Consider the following 20,171-nt stretch of genomic DNA (forward strand, 5'->3'; position numbering starts at 1 on the left):
GGACTCATTCTACTGTGGATAGAGATACTTTTGTACTTGTTTCCTCCAGCATCTTCACAAGGTCCTTTGCTGTTGTTCTGGGATTGATTTGCACTTTTCACACCAAAGTACGTCCTAGAAGACTGAACGCGTCTCCTTCCTGAGCGGTATGACGGATGCGTGGTCCCATGGTGTTTATACTTGCATACTATTGTTTGTAATGATGAACGTGGTACCTTCAGGTGTTTGGAAATTGCTCCCAAGGATGAACCAGACTTGTGGAGATCTACAATTTTTTTCTGGGGTCTTGGCTGATTTCTTTTGATTTTCCCATGATGTCAAGCAAAGAGGCACTGAGTTTGAAGGTAGGCCTTGAAATACATCCACAGGTACACCTCCAATTGACTCAAATTATGTCAATTAGCCTATCAGAAGCTTCTAAAGCCATGACATTTTCTGGAATTTTCCAAGCTGTTTAAAGGCACAGTCAACTTAGTGTATGTAAACTTCTGACCCACTGGAATTGTGATACAGTGAATTATAAGTGAAATAATCGGTCTGTAAACAATTGTTGGAGAAACTACTTGTGCATGCACAAAGTAGATGTCCTAACCGACTTGCCAAAACTATAGTTTGTTAACAAGAAACTTGTGGAGTGGTTAAAAAATGAGTTAATGACTCCAACCTAAGTGTATGTAAACTTCCAACTTCAACTGTAAGTATGTGCATACATGTCAGGTGTGTGTGTTTCTGAGAGGAGAAAACGGTCACATTGTGACACTGTGTATTCACAGCAGTAGTGAATGAGTGGAGCCACCTCCTGTGTGTGTCTATATAGCGTGTAGTCTAACCTGCAGAAGAGCGTGTGGCGCTGTCTATATAGCGTGTAGTCTAACCTGCAGCAGAGCGTGTGGTGCTGTCTATAAAGCGTGTAGTCTAAACCTGCAGCAGAGCGTGTGGCGCTGTCTATATAGCGTGTGGTCTAAACCTGCAGCAGAGCGTGTGGCGCTGTCTATATAGCGTGTAGTCTAACCTGCAGCAGAGCGTGTGGTGCTGTCTATATAGCGTGTAGTCTAACCTGCAGCAGAGCGTGTGGCGCTGTCTATATAGCGTGTAGTCTAACCTGCAGCAGAGCGTGTGGTGCTGTCTATATAGCGTGTAGTCTAACCTGCAGCAGAGCGTGTGGCGCTGTCTATATAGCGTGTAGTCTAACCTGCAGCAGAGCGTGTGGTGCTGTCTATATAGCGTGTAGTCTAACCTGCAGCAGAGCGTGTGGTGCTGTCTATATAGCGTGTAGTCTAACCTGCAGCAGAGCGTGTGGTGCTATCTCCACAACCACAGCGTTATCAGGCACCAGGCTCAGGCCCTCCTGGAAGAGGACAGGGCTGACCAGGTTATTACAATGGTACTCTGCTGAGGAGTACAGAGCCAGCGGGCTGTTCCAGTCCTTCTGGGGGATAGATGTACTGATCCACCTGGCAGACCTCTGCTTAGGCTCCTTGATCACCTACAAAGGGGGAGGAGGGAGAGATAAAATTAAGTACATTTGGCAGGTGAAATTAAATGAATTTCTAGTGAATAGGAATTTTTCAGTTCATGAAGGTAGTTTAGATTCTCCTCCTGAAATGACAGTTAAAACCCCAAACCGTTTGACACACGTCATCTTACCCTCTTGAGAGCAGCCAGCAGGGAGGGAGCGATGGAGGCCATGTAGTAAGAATGGAAGGCTACACCAGCACTACGAACCTCCTTGGCAAACACACCACTCTCCTTCAGCTCTGATACAAACCTACTCACTGCCTCCTGCAGACAGAAAACAGGTACACAGTGCCAGTTTCAGGAAGATGGTTTTCACAGACAAAAAATGTAGGTTACAGACACAATTGGTCTCAACAGTATAAAAGGATCTTTGACAATGTATAACGCTAATGATAGATACAACTGCAGGGATTTGGACCAAAATGTGTTACCGCAGGGCCAGAGATGGTGACGGTGTCTTCAGCGTTGTGACAGGCTGGAACCACACCCTGGGGACATTGTGCCTTACACTCTGCCCAGGTCAGACCTGAAGAAGAGAGAGCGAGTTAGAGGCAAACCAACTGATCTCAATTCAAAACACACACACTCTTACCGACTGCAGCCATGCCACCAGGGGGCAGGTTAGCCTCGTTAATGGACCTCCCTCTCCAGTATGCTGCCAGGATAGCCTCACTGTGACTGAGGGATCCGTCTGCATAGCCACAGGCCAGCTCTCCCACACTGTGGCCCACAATGCCATCTGGCTGCAGACCCAGCTTCTGGAGCAGGTCAATCTGGGCGATCTGAGAAGGGGGGGGCAGACCGGGGTTATCTTTAGGAACCTAGTACAACACCTTGATATGTCAGAGGCATTGTGTGGCCTTTGGAGGACAATACAGTCCATAGCCTTTTGGTTTCAGTGCTATTTCCCCCCTTCTCTTAGTTAAAATGGTGCCCCTCCTTTTGTAAAAATGGTGGTCTGCTCTTAGTTAAGACGACTGCACCAGCGTACCTGTATGGCAGCGAGGCCTACGAAGGCTTGGACGGTGTCCTCGAAGGTGCTCTCATCAGCCTCCATGAGCAGACTGGACACACACATCCCTGTGTCCTTCAATGCTATGTCCGAACGCAAGATGGACTTCTGAAAGTCTGGCAGCTGCATCAGACTGCGCCCCATCCCACCCCACTGGGTGCCCATACCTGAGATATACACAACACACACACCTCTCTCTTAAACCTCTTTGCTGTCATCACTCGAGGTAGAAGTTGCCCTTAACCACAGATCCAGGAACACATTATCCTGCCCCCTGCCCCCAACCCTAACACTAACACCAACCATTAGGTTAAGAATTGAATAAATGTTACATCTGAAGCAGTGGTTAGAGGTAACTTCTCATTTCCTCTCCTACCCAGTCCTCTCTCTTACCTGAGCAGACGTACCACAGTGGTCTGGGCGTGGCCTCAGTCTTCTGCACCTCTGTGACATCATCCTTGGAGCCAATCAGAGCGTAGCCCCTGTAGGGCATCCCCGCTGTGGGCACCCCAGACACCTCGTTCAGCAGACACAGGAAGTTGTCATTGCCCGAGTGTTCCTTCCCCTTGCTGAGGAGGGTGGAGACAGCCGCCTCTGTGCGCCCGCAGGCCTGGAGGAGCCTGGGTACTGGAGAGGACTCAGAGGGGATCTTGGGAGGCGCTTTGATGTTTTTTGGGGTGTCAAAACCAGGGGGGCGGAGGATCACATGAACGTTGGAGCCTCCAAATCCGAAGGAGTTGATGCCAACGATGCCGCCGCGGACTGGTATGGGCTCGTTGACGACGCGGAGGCGGCCGTCACTAAGGGCAGGGATGTCGGTGTTGGGGCTGTTGTAGTGGATGTTGGGAGCCCACACACCTCGCTCCAGAGACAACGCGACCTGGAGGGAGAGAGAGAGACAAGTCAGTGCTGGGCTTGGCCAAAAGCCTGCACATATTGTGATTTTGTACATGACAACGGGTGTTCTAGAGGTTAACCCAGACCAGTTCTCACCTTGGCCAGTGCAGACAGGCCAGAGGCAGGCTCTGGATGGCCCATGTTGGACTTGGTGGACCCAATGAGCAGCGGGTTACGCTTTGATTGACAGAACACACTGACAATCCCATTCACTTCCTGTGGGTCGCCGACCTGGAAGGAGAATGGGCTGAGGTCACCAGGGGAACCAGATGTATCGGGGGTAGAAATGGGACAGAACACCGTCCACAGAACATTCTGGAAAATGACGTTATTGGTGTGGTGGTGACATGATCCAACAACAATGAATCAAGTGTGTGTGTTCACCTTGGTCCCGGTGCCGTGGGCCTCGATGTACTCCACCTGGTCAGGGGTGATGTTGACCTCCTGGTAGAGAGAACGTACCAGCCTCTGCTGCATCTCACCTGAAGGGAACGTCACACCTGGGACAAACACGTCAATCAATGAATTGGTATTTTCTGTAGCCATTCATAGAGAACTGTTATGTAATGTTGTATAATAAATGTCACCCACATGGCTAAGAGCGGTGTAGGGTAAGTTTGCCCCTGATCGCGGGTCAGTTTAGAATTTTCCGCACTAATGGTAAAGGCTTGAGTAAGTGGAAGCTGATCCTAGATCTGTACCTGGGGGAACCATCACCCCGGAGGAGCTAAGAACTGTGGCACTTCATGGGGCCGGCCTTCAAAATACAGCAGGCCAGTACGTTGTGACTGGATCACCAGTCTGGGAGTGTGTTTACTGTTGTGTGTGACAGGCAGACAGACTTGGCAGGGCAGAGGGAGGGGGGCATTGAGGCATGGGGGTGAAGTGTGGTATGGAATGACTGGGAATCTCTATTACACTCCCCACATCTGTCCATCTATACTTCAAAGACTTGGACCTGGCACTTCCTGAGTACACCACAGATAACAGGAGAGTTACACTGGGGCATCAGGAAAACAGTGGTTGGGTCAGTGAGGCCTCACAACCCATTGGACAATAGACCAAAAGGGATTATGGGAAATGCAACAAGGCCAAGGGAATTGTGTTTCTCCACAAAAATAATGTTTCTACTGGGTTACTGCTTGGCATTTACAGTACAGGGCACATACGCAAGGCAGGCCACACGTTGGGGTGAAAATTGCTGTGAAAACTATATGTAACCTACCAGATAGTTAGGCAGAAATATGACAATGTTGCTTACAATATTAAAACCCTTTCAGATGTGGAAGAAGTTAAGGAGAGGTGCTAGAGTTGTATATAAGACAGAAACCATGCTGGGTTTGAGAGTTCTTCCTCTCAGTACCTTGGGGATAGTGACTAGGTCCAGGGTTTCATTCCAGACTGGGCAGGTACTCTCAGTGGTGGTGTGTTATAATGAGGCGTTCTCTCACCCTGCTCCTTGTATCCGTCAGTGTTGTTACCAGCGTTGAGTACCGTGGCGTATACCCTCTTAGCCATGGAGCGTCTGGTCAAAAGCACCGCCACTGCAGCCTCTGAACGACAGTACCCGTTTCCTGGGGGAACACATAGAGGACCGCACCAGAAAGTAATGTTAGTGTGCTTTCAGGGCCAAACCAGATAATAGTTCTGCTGTATGCGGGTGTGCTTTCAGCATGAGAAGCATTTTATCTCCAACATTTAATGCTGCACGCTGCTCCATTCCAAACACAACCCAAGTCTCTCACCCTCTTACCTGAGGAGTCGAAGGACTTGCAGGTTCCGTCCGGACTGAGCATGCCCAGCTTCATGAACTGCACCGAGGTGTTTGGCTTGAGCAGCAGGTTGACCCCTCCCACCAGGGCGGAGTCACAGTGTCCGTGGCGAATGGCATTGAAGGCGTTCTCCAAAGCCAATAGGCTGGAGGAGCAGGCAGTGTCGATTGCTGTGCTAGGCCCTGGAGGGACAGAGAGATGGTGAGAGAGAGGGAGAGAGAGGGAGAGAGAGGGACAGAGAGATGGTGAGAGAGAGAGAGAGAGAGAGAGAGGGACAGAGAGATGGTGAGAGAGGGGGACAGAGAGATGGTGAGAGAGAGGGACAGAGAGAGAGAAAGAGAAATGGTGAGAGAGACGGTGCGAGAGAGACGGTGCGAGAGAGCGAGAGGGTGAGAGCAAGAGGGTGAGATGGTGAGAGGGAGGGTGAGAGAGAGACAGAGAGATGGTGAGAGAGTGACAGACAGTGAGAGAGATGGTGAGAGATGGGGACAGAGAGAGAGATGAGAGAGAGACAGAGATGGTGAGAGAGAGAGCGAGATGGTGAGAGAGAGAGCGAGATGGTGAGAGAGAGAGCGAGATGGTGAGAGAGAGAGCGAGATGGTGAGAGAGAGCGAGATGGTGAGAGAGAGAGAGATGGTGAGAGAGAGAGATGGTGAGAGAGAGAGAGATGGTGAGAGAGAGAGAGAGATGGTGAGAGAGAGAGAGAGATGGTGAGAGAGAGAGAGAGATGGTGAGAGAGAGAGAGAGATGGTGAGAGAGAGAGAGAGATGGTGAGAGAGAGAGAGAGATGGTGAGAGAGAGAGAGAGATGGTGAGAGAGAGAGAGAGAGAGAGAGATGGTGAGAGAGAGAGAGAGATGGTGAGAGAGAGAGAGAGATGGTGAGAGAGAGAGAGAGATGGTGAGAGAGAGAGAGAGATGGTGAGAGAGAGAGAGATGGTGAGAGAGAGAGATGAGAGAGAGATGGTGAGAGAGAGAGAGAGAGATGGTGAGAGAGAGAGAGAGATGGTGAGAGAGAGAGAGAGATGGTGAGAGAGAGAGAGATGGTGAGAGAGAGAGATGGTGAGAGAGAGAGAGAGATGGTGAGAGAGATGGTGAGAGAGAGAGAGAGAGAGATGGTGAGAGAGAGAGAGATGGTGAGAGAGAGAGAGAGATATGAGAAAAACACAGGAGAATGTTCAGTTAAGGATAGATGATCTTTTTGATGACAGCTGATACCATAAGAGCTTAAGAGAAGCCACAGCCGTGCTAGATGAGGTCATACCGTTGAAGTCAAAGAAGTAGGACAGACGGTTGGCAAACATGGCACGCTGGCAGCCCGTCATGCTGTATCCTAGCAACTCCTCGGGGTCTCTGCTGAAGGCCTCGCCCGCCTCCGAGCCGCTCACCCCAATGTAAACACCTGTCCTGCTGCCACGCAGCTCTGTCGGGTTCAGACCTGTACACACACATTAAACAAACTAATCTCACACACAGGTCTATGAGCGTTGAAACATTCACTTTTTGATAGTGGATAATGTCATCTATGGATGACAGGAAGAGCAGCTGTTGTGAATAGCTGTTACTAACAGGGATCCAAATAAACCAATGCATTTTATTTGGAAAGCTTTGTAAAAGAGACACAGTAAAATGTATCTATACACATCCCTCTCCACTCCTCACCTCCGTCTACAATGGCTTCGTAGGCAATCTCCAGCATGAGGCGAAGCTGAGGGTCCATGGTGTGGGCCTGTTTGGGATGGACCCCGAAGAATGCAGCATCGAACCGGCTGATATCCTTCAGCTTGCCGTTCCTCTTGGGAAGACCGTACAGACCTAGGAATGAATGGGAATGGCACATGGAGCATTAAGGGATACATAACCGTGTCACCGGGTGTCCCAGTCAGCATGTTCTACCTGTAGTCACTGACTGGATCATCTGAACAGATTCATGGGACATGAATGTAATAGTGAATGAATGAATGTCATAGTTTCACACACACACACATCTAAAGCAGGACCGTTCATTCCTCTCAGTGTTTCTATGCAGCATACAAGGCACTCTCCTCCCTTCTTTCCCTTCTCTCCTGTGGTGTGGGGTCTTAGGGCTGAGGTGCCATCAGCCCAGGGCCTTTTTGCACATGAATGCGAGCTTTAGCTGGTTGCCAGGCACTGACTGATGAGAGGTGCTATTCACAGAGAGGAAAGAGAGGAGAGAGAGAGAGAGAGAGAGACAGAGATCAAGCAAGCGAGGGAGCGAGAGAGGGAGCGAGTGAGAGAGACGGCTACGGAGGTGAGACAGGGCTAAGAAGAAAAAGATGGAGAGAAAGGCAGAACAAGAGAGAGGAAATACAGAGGGAGTGAATTAGGCAGAAGAGAAATAGAGAGAGGAGAGAGAATCTAAGCAAGCCAAGCCACGAAGGAGAAGCAGTGCCAACAGCCCAGCCAGGTGGTGAACAGCAACGGCAGCAGAGCAGACAGACACAAAACTCCTTCAGAGACTACAGAGCAACCCTCTCACAGTCTCACACATCAAAGGCTCATCTTACAGCTAATGGCCACCAGCGCTAAACAGGGTTCATTTGTGTTCATGTGGGTTACTTCATGTGGGTAGTGGGTGCTGGGCACTGACTGAATGGGCCAGTAAAGCCTGTGGAGGAAGCATTCAGCATTCTACTCATTGAACTGCCGACATTGATGGTGATGCAAAGTACAGCTAACCAGGTCTGTGATCAGAATGTTCTTCTCGGGAAGGGAAGTATTTCCTGTCATGTGGTTGATGCAACATCCATGACTAGGCAGTACACGCACATCAGGATACAACAAGCTACTCAACAGTTTACAGAGCAGAATGCTGGGATGCAAGGTAGCCTGTGTGTCAGTCTGAGGTTTTCAGAGTCCTTTCAGAGTTCAAACGATTTCGAAATAAACAACAGCAACAAGTCCGATGTTTGTGGGTCATAATAGTCCGGGTCATGGAAAGGTCACAGGGGCTCACCTGGCTTCCACCGTCGGTCATCTTCTGTTACCATGTCAACCCCATTGAAGAGGTTCTCCCAGAATTCCTCCAGGTTGTCCGACTCAGGAAGCCGGCCCGATATCCCTGCTACAACAATCTCCTCCATCCTGGGAAGGAAGGGTTACTGTGGGAGAGAGAGAGCGTTAGAAGTAGGGTTGACAAGGTACCAGTATCACGATACTCAGAAGCAGGGATTGACATTAGGAGTTGCCTTATTGCCTGGGGCAAGTGAATGGAGCTGTCGAACAAGTTGAGCCTACCTCCAGTAGCCTAAAACTGATCTTTCGGGTTCCTCCCGTTTAAAGTGGAGACAGACAAGTTGAGCCTGCTCTGAGAATGTATTTTACTGATGACAACCAAAATATAAAAGAATTCCAATAGTGATCTTTCTGATTCCTTGTCTATGTGAAACGCAGGCAATACATGCTACTTCTGCAGGTGAATAGCTAATTAACACTAAGAAATGCTCCTGACTTGCCCGATGGGAAAGTGCTTTTCAGTCTGTATTGTGGGGCTCCAGTCTAAGTGGCGCTACAGTCTAAGGCATCTCAGTCGTAGAGGCGTCACTACAGACCCTGGTCCGATTCGAGTCCCAAGGAGCGGCACACAATTGGCCCAGCATCGTCCGGGTTAGGGTTTGGACATCATCGTAAATAAGAATTTGTTCTTAACTGACTTGCCTAGATAAATAACAGCATGTAAACACAGCTGAGAAACATGAATCGGATGAATGAAGAACATGTATTTAAGCTATAACACACGATAGTCTATTTGACAAAAGGACCAGAGAGTTGTCTGCTTCTTTCCTTTGTTTGCCATGAAAGATCAGGTATACTAGTATCGTCACCATCCTAGTTACAGGGTCATTTCATTTAACCTGTATTTCTCCACATTACTGTCGTTTCATTGACACACAATCTATTACACAAGAGCTGGTGCAAGATGGCAGCAGCACCACAGATAATCAGAAAACTACAGCATGAGAAAATGGTGAACTCGGAGTAGGGAAGAGGAGACCGAGAGAATTTAAAGAAATGAAGAGAGGAGACATAAAAGTCTAGACAAAAAAAACAACCCTATTGGGGCGTTCCCATTCCCCACACAAACATTTCAGTGCTTGCAGCCACACGGACAGACAGTAGCTGGCGGCTATAAACTCCCTCACCCCCTGCACGGCATCTTATTAGACTGACAATAGATTCTCTGTAACTGCTTGACCAGGCAGCAAGGAGGGACTGCATTACCTTGTGGGAACCAGCCATGAAAGCCTCTATAACACAAGGTCATGTTCAGCCCAGCATTATAAACCAGCTAGTTCACTGCAGGCGACAGCACCGTGCTGGGAAACACTCACTGAGACAGAGGTCGATATCTGCATCTGTTTAAGAAGAGAAGTAGAGATGGTAGGCTACTCTGTGTGAGCAGTTGAGAGCAAGTGAAAGGTAGAGTCAACTCATCATCCAGCTCAGAAACATTGTTCCTGGTTACTGGGACAGGCAATTCCATGCAGGCCAGCCAACCAATGAGACAGCAGGGGAGGGGCCAACCAGTGAATCCCAGTTGACTGAGAAGCGCTCTGCTCCTAGCTGTAGCTAGCTGTTCCCTAGTCCAACACACAGTAGACTACTGTTGGCCCTCTCACACAAGGCAGGGGCACCAACTGGAGCCCCCCCATACAGCTAGTAGAACTCAGTCCCTACAGTACCCCTGAACTCTTTTGGAAGAGTTTTACAGCAGTGCTCTTTAATCCTAGAGAGCTACGGTATAGAAAGTGCAGGCTTTTGTTCCAGCCCACCCAGCTCATTCAACTTATCAAGGTCTTCATGTAGGCTACAGGTGAGTTACTGGGCTAGAACAAAAGCCTGCACAGTGCACACCCTGTGGGTCCCCAGCACCAGAATCGAAAAACACTGCTTTACGCAGTTAACCTAGTTAGCCCGTCGGACAGTGAGAGTTAACCTGGTTAACCAATCAAGAGTGGCGATGATGTACCATACAGAGACAAGGACAGCACGTTCGGTTTCTCTTTATTAATAACACCAGATGATTGGCTGCTGTGGATGCAGCATTCTTATAACAACAGTGCTCCTTAAAGGACACATCACTGCACTATAAACTCCTCTGTAAACTGGTCATCTCTGTATTCCCCATCGCAAGACCCACTGGTTGATGCTTATTTATAAAACCCTGTTAGGCCTCACTCCCTCCTATCTGAAATACCTACTGCAGCCCTCATCCTCCACATACAACACCCGTTCTACCAGTCACATTTTGTTAAAGGTCCCAATAGCACACACATCCCTGGGTCGCTCTTCTTTTCAGTTCACTGCAGCTAGTGACTGGAAAGAGTTGCAACAAACACTCAAACGGGGCAGTTTTATCTCAATCTCTTCATTCAATGACTCAATCATGGATACTCTTACTGACAGTTGTGGCTGCTTTGTGTGATGTATTGTTGTCTCTACCTTCTTGCCCTTTGTGCTGTTGTCTGTGCCCAATAATGTTTGTACCATGTTTTGTGCTGCTACCATGTTGTTGTCAAGTGTTGCTGCCATGCTGTGTCGTCATGTGTTGCTGCCATGCTGTGTCGTCATGTGGTGCTACCACGCTGTGTCGTCATGTGGTGCTACCACGCTGTGTCGTTGTCTTCTTAGTTCTCTATGTAGTGTTGTCTCTCGTCGTCATGTGTTGCTACCATGCTGTGTCGTTGTCTTCTTAGTTCTCTATGTAGTGTTGTCTCTCTTGTCGTCATGTGTTGCTACCATGCTGTGTCGTTGTCTTCTTAGTTTCCTATGTAGTGTTGTCTCTCTTGTCGTCATGTGTTGCTACCATGCTGTGTCGTTGTCTTCTTAGTTCTCTATGTAGTGTTGTCTCTCTTGTCGTCATGTGTTGCTACCATGCTGTGTCGTTGTCTTCTTAGTTTCCTATGTAGTGTTGTCTCTCTTGTCGTCATGTGTTGCTACCATGCTGTGTCGTTGTCTTCTTAGTTCTCTATGTAGTGTTGTCTCTCTTGTCATCATGTGTTGCTACCATGCTGTGTCGTTGTCTTCTAAGTTTCCTATGTAGTGTTGTCTCTTGTCGTGATGTGTGTTTGGTCCAATATTTCTATTTGATTTACTTAGTTATTTTCAATCCCAGCCCCCGTCCCAGCAGGAGGCCATCTGGTAGGCCATCATTGTAAAATAACAATTTGTTCTTAACTGACTTGCCTAGTTAAATAAAGGTTAAATAAATAAAAATTGGCTGCTGTGAATGCAGCATTTTATCATAACACCAGATGATTGGCTGCTATGTGTGTGTGTGTGTGTAACATCTGAATACAAAGAGCCCAGTGAGTTCGCTAGCCAGTGTGTGTGTGTCAGTCCACTGACGCATATCTACCTTCCCCTGATAACTCTACAAAATGAAATGAGAATGGAACAGAGAGTCCCCTTCCTTCCACAGCGTCCCATTTAACGTAACGGCCGAATCCACGCCAGCGGGAACAGAACATACTTTTGGTATCGCAGATTGTTCCGGCAATTCTCACATAGGAACTTCATTTGGGAGGAAGGATGTTTAACGTGCTTTCTACATTTGTATCACAAACCATTTGACAAAATCCATGACGAAAGTGGTAATTTTAGACCTATACGTGTCCTGTAAGACCCTATGAACCGTACATGGCACAGACAACATCTAGGTGTCATTATACTCCTTATAGTGTGCTCTAAAATATGGAGTAAGCCTTGATTCTGAAATACAATTTAACATGAATTTATTCAACATTAAAAAATATTAACAGAGGTGTCACGCTCATAGGGGGCACAAGCTCCTCAGATTTCTCCTGTTTACATTTTATTTATTTTTTACTAAACTTCATTTTGTAAGCCCACGTTTGATCATAATCATTTATAAAATGATCTGACAGCGGTATTTTGCAGAGGGGGCACAATGACTGGACCAGGCAAAGAGTCCCCCCCAGTAAGTGGTTCCTTCCAAGGTGCTCCATGGACCAAAGGTATGCTTGGCAGGACACTAGATACTCTAGTGTGTGCAGACAGTATCATCAGTGGAGAGAGAGAGAGAGAGAGAGAGAGAGAGTGTAAAGTGACACAGAGTTTGATTTGATTTTAGGTGCTGGTGATGGACAGGCCTTGTGTGTAAATTAATTTCATCTATGTAACCTATTGATTCCTTTTTGATAAATACATGTCTGTAGTACTAGCCACTATTGCAATTTTATGAAGTTGGCTTTGGCTGGCCAGCTAGATAGTTGAGGTTGGGAGATGGGAACCTAACTACCAAGCTATCTTAGCTGGCATGCCTGCTGGCAAGGTTGCTAGACTTCCGAATAGCACAAAATTACTAAACGTACTGAATAAAGACTCACATCCTTTCAAGATTTTACACAGAGATGCATAGAAGCAGATTTAGTTTGTTTAAAAAAATAACCACCAGTCAGGAGGACACAGACAGATCAAAAGGTGCTTAAGACAACTCAAACCAAGTACATTTTTGTGCATCTGGCACCTTATGATAACATCATGATATTTGTGTGTATTAATTATGATGCCTTTTTATTTTTTACCTTTATTTAACTAGGCAAGTCAGTTAAGAACAAATTCTTATTTTTGATGACGGCCTACAGTGGGTTAACTGCCTGTTCTGGGGCGACAGATTTGTACCGTGTCAACTCAGGGATTTGAACTTGCAACCTTCTGGTTGCTGGTCCAACGCTCTAGCCACTAGGCTACCCTGCCGCCCCAGGATATGTGCCTGTCGAGATGCGTGTTATGATTCCATGTACTGGGTTGTAATTTTGATGTAATATCCTAGGCATGTTGCTGCAGTATATTGAAATGCATGATTTACAACAGTCAGAATGATACCCTCATTAAAATGACAATTGAACAGTTAAAGAGGTATTTACATAGAATTAGGCATGTTTCTGGCACTAGATTGTAGAAAAAAAAGCTGTTTCAGGTGTTTAAAAAAATGCTAAATTCTCCAACTTCCAGAGGGTCCCCCCCCATCCTCACGTACTTCTTTCCCCACTCTAAAATAATGGGATATTAATATCTCAAAACTACAGTTTTTGATTTTGTTCTTATTAAAAGACATATTGTCTGGCACAATATACTCTACAAGTGGGCACTCTGCTAATTCTGAAGAGATGATACATTTTATGAGCGCCAACACATTGAATGGAAAATTGATTCAAAGCAAACTCTCTCTGCTGGTGATTTGCTGAATGTACAATCCTAAAGGAGGACTGTGATTGGTACAATGGGTCATATCATTAAAAGTACCACAGAGCCACTCTGGAAATTTGACGTGTTTAGAGAGTATATCATTAAACATTGTCTAAAAATAAACTAAATCTAAAAAGGGTACTTTTGAGACATTAATATTAGTAATATTAAATAAATGTGACTTTATTTAAGAATCTACAGATACTGCATATTTGAAAGCACAGTAGGGAGTATAATGACAATGATAATGACCCCTCCTGTCTCAGCCTCCAGTACTTATGCTGCAGTAGTTTATGTGTCGGGGGGCTAGGGTCAGTCTGTTATACCTGGAGTATTTCTCCTGTCTTATCAGGTGTCCTGTGTGAATTTAAGTATACTCTCTCTAATGCTCTCTTTCTCTCGGAGAACCTGAGCCCTAGGACCATGCCTCAGGACTACCTGGCATGATGACTCGTTTGTCCCCAGTCCACCTGGCCGTGCTGCTGCTCCAGTTTCAACTGTTCTGCCTGCAGCTATGGAACCCTGACCTGTTCGCTGTGATTACTATTATTTGACCATGCTGGTCATTTATGAACATTTGAACATCTTGGCCATGTTCTGTTATAATCTCCACCCGGCACAGCCAGAAGAGGACTAGCCACCCCACATAGCCTGGTTCCTCTCTAGGATTTAGCCTATCTAGGGAGTTTTTCCTAGCCACCGTGCTTCTACAACTGCATTGCTTGCCGTTTTTTATATACATATTTTGTCCATTAAAATAACATTGCATTTATCAGGAATACTGTGTAGACATTGTTAATGTTCTAAATGTCTATTGTAGCTGGAAACGGATGATTTTTAATGGAATATCTACATAGGTGTACAAAGGCCCATTAACAGCAACCATCACTCCTGTGTTCCCCAATGGCACGTTGTGCTAGCTAATCTAAGTTTTTCATTTTAAAAGGCTAACTGATCATTAGAAAACCCTTTTGCAATTATGTTAGCACAGCTGAAAACTGTTGTTCTGCTTAAAGAAGCAATAAAACTGTCTTTTAGACTAGTTGAGCATCTGGAGCATCAGCATTTGTGGGTTCGATAACAGGCTCAAAATGGCCAGAAGCAAAGAACTTTCTTCTGAAACTCATCAGTCTATTCTTGTTCTGAGAAATGAAGGCTATTCCATGCGAGAAATTGCCAAGAAACTGAAGATCTTGTACAATGACATGTACTACTCCCTTCATAGAACAGCGCAAACGGGCTCTAACCAAAATAGAAAGAGGATTGGGAGGCCCCGGTGCACAACCGAGCAAGAGGACAAGTACATTAGAGTGTCTAGTTTGAGAAACAGATGCCTCAAGTCCTCAACTGGCAGCTAGTACTAGATAGTAGTATTAGATAGTTGCCTCTTCACTGTTGATGTTGAGACTGTTTTTTTGCGGGTACTCCGGGATGCTGGCCTTCTCGGCAGAGTTGTCTTTTTCTTTGCATCTTAAACTGGCCAATAAAAAGAAAAGATTAAGATGGGCAAAAGAACACAGACACACTGGACAGAGGAACTATATAAACTCAGCAACAAAAAAAAAAGAAACGTCCCTTTCCCAGGACCCTGTCTTTCAAAGATAATTAGTAAAATTCAAATAACTTCACAGATCTTCATTGTAAAGGGTTTAAACACGGTTTCCCATGCTTGTTCTATTAACCATAAACAATTAATGAACATGCACCTGTGGAACAGTGCAGACAGCAGGCAATTAAGGTCAAAGTTATGAAAACTTCAGACACTAAAGAGACCTTTCTACTGACTCTGAAAAACACCAAAAGAAATATGCCCAGGGTCCCTGCTCATCTGCGTGAACATGCCTTAGGCATGCTGCAAGGAGGCTTGAGGACTGCAGATGTGGCCATGGCAATAAATTGCAATGTCCGTACTGTGAGACGCCTAAGACAGTGTTACAGGGAGACAGGACGGACAGCTGATCGTCCTCGCAGTGGCAGACCACGTGTAACACCTGCACAGGATCGGTACAGCCGAACATCACACCTGCGGGACAGGAAGGCAACAACAACTGCCTGGGTAACAGGAATGCACAATCCCTCCATCAGTGCTCAGACTGTCCACAATAGGCTGAGAGAGGCTGGACTGAGGGCCTGTAGGCCTGTTGTAAGGCAGGTCCTCACCAGACATCACCGGCAACAAAGCCGCCGATGGGCACAAACCCATCATCGCTGGACTATACAGGACTGGCAAAAAGTCCTCTTCATTGACGAGTCGCGGTTTTGTCTCACCAGGGGTGATGGTCGGATTTGCGGTTATCGTCGAAGGAATGAGCGTTACGCCGAGACCTATGCTCTGGAGCAGGATCGATTTGGAGGTGGGGGTTCTGTCATGGTCTGGGGCGGTGTGTCACAGCATCATCGGACTGAGCTTGTCGTCATTGCAGGCAATCTCAATGCAGTGCGTTACAGGGAAGACATCCTCCTCCCGCATGTGGTACCCTTCCTGCAGGCTCATCCTGACATAACCCTCCAGCATGACAATGCCACCAGCCATACTGCTTGTTCTGTGCGTGATTTCCTGCAGGACATACATGTCTGTGGAGCATTATTAGTCAAACATTATCTGTTTGTAAACTACAAATTGACCGTAAGAAGCCGAAATGATTTGTAATTATGTTCCAGCCCCCCAACCATTCCCTCAAGAAAGAAATTGGCCTGCGAGTGAATCTAGCTGATGATCCCTGATGTATAGGCTCTGTGTGTGTGTGTGTGTGTGTGCGTCCCTTAGCTCCATGCTAACAGCTCAGTAAAGACCACTGCTGTATTAGCCGATTACCTGTCTATCACAATATACAGACAAATAGGTAAATCAAGATCCATTGGACGAGAGAAGGCTAAACAAGAAGCTGTAGGTGAACGGTTGCTTGAAGAGAGGCCTGTTGAACACGTCTTTCTCATTTAGTTCAGAGAACCAACCGTCTCACTAATAATAGGCTACACTCTAAACAGCAGTCACAATAGAGTATAAATACCTCCTCCTGGTCACCATTCCCGCCAGAGGGATGGGTAGGAGCAGGTTTGTAAATATCTTACAGGGATTAAGGTGGATTATCATCTACCTGACCTGGATCACATCACTGTGAGGCAGGGCCTTGATTGATTACATGTGTTGGATATAGGCCTAGCTGAAGCAACACAATGACGACTACAGTGGCACCATGCCATAGATAACGCCGCACACAGCTTTCCCTTGTGGGTGTTTCTCTCTCTCTCTCCCTGTCCCTTGGTGCTTCCGTCTCTTTCTCCCCCCAGTCTCGGTCTCCCTTCTTTTCCCTCTCTCCCGCTGTCTCTCTCGCATTTTCTGTCTGCCACAGTCTCACCCCGTCCTCCATAGCCATGTTGTTTAATTTAATAACTCAATTGATGAGGGAGTGACATGCTACAGACCAACATCTGTACAGGAAAATAATATCTGTGTTCTTGTACAGGTGACAATGAATCTGTATGGATGACAATCTATCAAAAATACAATGTGTTCAAATCTAGGCCATATACCTTGTGTAATAGTTTCACCTGCCTCAAATAGGCTGCTTTGCATGATGTATTGTGGTCTCTACCTTCTTGCCCTTTGTGCTGTTGTCTGTGCCCAATGTTTGTTCCATGTTTTGTGCTGCTACCATGTTGTGTTGCTACCATGTTGTTGTCGTCATGTTGTGTTGCTGCCTTGCTATGTTGTTGTCTTAGGTCTCACTTTATGTAATGTTGTCCCTTGTCGTGATGTGTGTTTTGTCCTATATTTTATATATGTTATTTATATTTTTTAAATCCCAGACCCCGTCCCCGCAGGAGGTCTTTTGCCTTTTGGTAGGCCGTCATTGTAAATAAGAACGTGTTCTTAACTGACTTCCCTAGTTAAATAGGTTAAATAAAAATAGCGGTACACGACTTGACTCAACTTGTCACTTAGGCTATATATTAGAACCCCTGGAGGGTAATACAGAACAACATGACTAATTCCACTAGTTATAGACTACATCTCTCAAAGCCAGGACATTTCATCCCGTGCCTAGAATACCTCTCTCTACGGGAGGGCTAAAGAGCACTGCATGTCATCAGTCTGCAAATGCCAGGTAATGGAACATGAACATCTTGAGAAACACCCAACATATTGGCTGGTAGGACGGAGCTCTGTTGGTGATTTGTCCAGCTAGGTCACGTGTGGAAAGGTTGCTTGACAAACACTGGTAAAATGGTAAATTCCACACCTAGGCTTTAGAATGGGCCTTCTCTTGCCTCTCACCAGTCCAGCTCCTTCACTCAGGGAGAGTATAGAGAGCTAGGGTACTGGGATAGGTAGGCTCACCAAACATTGGTATCCATTTGTGATATTGGTCTGTGTATTGCTCTGTATTAGTCTGCAGTTAGATTAGGCCATCTCTTTTCAATGGCTTAGGCGCAAAACTCAGATTCATACTAGACCCTTGGGGACTTAAGTCAAGTTCAGGAGGTGACAGGGGTGGAACTTGACAGTGAAAGTGATTGTGTTCAGAGACAAGGATAGCCACACTGAGTTTTACAATATGACTCATCGCGTGATTACAGTAAGAGGTTGAGAAAACTGTATCATGCTCAGCTCTCACGAGATTAGATGTCAAACATGCAAAAAAAATCTCCAAAATTGGATCAGAAAGGCTAGCATCAGCAACAGGCTCTCACAAGGTAGGCTATAGGCATCCAACTCAATACCACCCCAGGCAGCACCACAGCTGGAGAAAAAACGAAAGACATTTTCTTGAATGATTAATTACCCTTTTATGTACAGTAGGCCTAGATAATCACTGGGCCTTTGCGCTCCTCCACAACTACTCAGACAAGACCTGTAGTGTAAACTACGCAGCCTGTTACTGTATCTTGTGCTGCTACCAAATTTAGACCAGGGCCAGACACGCAAACAACCCTCTAGCAAGCAGAAGAACAAGGACATCAGTGAATAGAAATTGATTACAACGTGCTAACTTGGTATCCAGGCAGTGATGACTACATATTTTATTATTGAGCAAGAGTGACAACTGCTAGCCTAGCCCTAGCAGAGGTTGTCGCATCACTTGGAGTCGTATTGGCTTTAACTTGATAGTTACCCTCGCTAAAATGTCGCTATTTCTGGGAATTAGTCAGCTAGCTATTATAACTCTAAAATGCATGAACGTTGTAACGAGGAAGTGTGTAGCTGATAATAACCAGCTAAGTGAAATCGAGGAAATCCAGTTCGAGTTCGTTGATGTTTATACTATGCCGGTCATCATGGGCATCTCATCCGCTAACTTGATGAAGAAGCTAGAGCAAGCTAACATCGGTAAAGCATTGATATTCTCGCAATATCAGAACAACTTACCTGTAGTTAGGTGTTTTAATATGAGTAGAAAACACCAAAAGGATTGCGAAATGTTAGTGAGGAAACGGTTAGCAAAATGTTCCTCGAAAATCCCTTATCTTCCGTCGGTGAGAGTGCGCTTGCCTGTGTCAGTGTGTGTCCCTGCTTCCGTTCCCTGCCAAGCCCTTCTAATTTCTCTCGCTTCTATGAATCCCTTTCTCTATTTCATTTAAATGTCTGACATGCTCTCCCCGGCCACGCCACATGGGCTGACAGCTTCTCTGGGCTGTTCGGTCCAATGAGAAAAGAGGCAGGACTCCCAGTCTCAGCCAGTGATGGGGTGATTCGCTGAACGCCGCTGTGGATTCGGGAGAGAAAAAAACGGAAGAAACAGGATGGCAAGGTTACTGTAGTTCATTCGGGTAGCACTGGACGGATCATCCGAGTACACCAGTAACCTAGCTCAGTTTCCCCCGCCCTTTTATATTGGTCAAACCCAAAGCCAAATTCAAGTTCATCACTCAAATTCAAAGCGTAGAACCGTCACTTACCTGAGCCGTGTTCAGATTTCACTCTGATTGAACAATAACTCATTTCGAAATCTTGCAGAAAGGAGGACACATGCGGTTGCAATAGTCCATGGACTTTGGGAAACACATATGACTATCTTGATCAATTAGATTTTTCCCCTTTTTTATTCAGAATGTGTATGATTTTTTTGCAATGCAATTTATTGGAGATGGATATACCATTAAAGAATGGTGGATTTAGCCTAGACCAGGTAAATATTGTTCCCCTAAATTAATCATGAATGAATAAACGAATTAATTTTTTTTTTTACAGTATATGTAATGTATTTGGAAATCTACTAGCGCAGATTAGGCCAATACTATGTTTAATATCAGTAGTAAGAATTGTATGGTCACCTGTGGTTGACATTGTAAAAAGTATATATCAACGCATGTGTTCGATCACCTGGTCGAATTTAGGGAGTCATATATATATATATATATATAACATTTCACTTTTTAATAATTGAAACATTGTATTCCCATTATTTCTCGTGTATAGAGAGATAATTTATTTTTATTGCAGCAAAGTATTCAGAGGCTTTTGTAATTGTTTAACAAGAGGTTTGGTAACTATTTATAATGGCGTTCATGAATAATCCATTATAAAATGTTTATAATTGCTTATAATGGTTTATACAGTCAAATGCAAATGTTCATGAATTGTAATGCTTATAATATGAGGAATCAAATTGTAATGAATAACTGAATAGGTATTTACTTTATAGGTTATAAAATGGATTATTAATGCTTATTCATGTACGTTTTCCTATAGTGTTACTGGAAGTTTTAACCAAAGTCAGTAGGCCACTGACATTCTTTAG

General features: G+C 45.7%; 1 protein-coding gene across 3 annotated transcripts in view; it reads right to left on the reverse strand.

Moving 5' to 3' along the window:
• LOC121841053 (fatty acid synthase-like) overlaps positions 1-19,073 on the reverse strand; it is a 49,419-nt gene extending 30,346 nt beyond the window's left edge. For 2 of the 3 annotated variants that reach the window (XM_042307088.1, XM_042307086.1), the window contains exons 1-14: positions 18,800-19,073; positions 8,174-8,318; positions 6,859-7,011; positions 6,461-6,634; positions 5,181-5,381; positions 4,879-5,001; positions 3,812-3,927; positions 3,524-3,658; positions 2,924-3,410; positions 2,510-2,697; positions 2,111-2,300; positions 1,950-2,044; positions 1,648-1,782; positions 1,283-1,486 (exon numbers count right to left, since the gene is read on the reverse strand). In XM_042307088.1, the coding sequence (XP_042163022.1) occupies positions 1,283-1,486; positions 1,648-1,782; positions 1,950-2,044; positions 2,111-2,300; positions 2,510-2,697; positions 2,924-3,410; positions 3,524-3,658; positions 3,812-3,927; positions 4,879-5,001; positions 5,181-5,381; positions 6,461-6,634; positions 6,859-7,011; positions 8,174-8,300 (2,328 nt within the window). In that variant the 5' untranslated portion in view covers positions 8,301-8,318; positions 18,800-19,073. Of the gene's footprint in view, positions 1-1,282; positions 1,487-1,647; positions 1,783-1,949; positions 2,045-2,110; positions 2,301-2,509; positions 2,698-2,923; positions 3,411-3,523; positions 3,659-3,811; positions 3,928-4,878; positions 5,002-5,180; positions 5,382-6,460; positions 6,635-6,858; positions 7,012-8,173; positions 8,319-9,438; positions 9,607-18,799 lie in introns of those variants that run through there. The other variant, XM_042307087.1, reaches the window with a different exon arrangement.
• Between the last annotated feature and the right edge of the window lie 1,098 nt (positions 19,074-20,171).

This window comes from Oncorhynchus tshawytscha, linkage group LG27, assembly GCF_018296145.1.
Source record: "Oncorhynchus tshawytscha isolate Ot180627B linkage group LG27, Otsh_v2.0, whole genome shotgun sequence".
Lineage (NCBI taxonomy): Eukaryota > Metazoa > Chordata > Actinopteri > Salmoniformes > Salmonidae > Oncorhynchus > Oncorhynchus tshawytscha.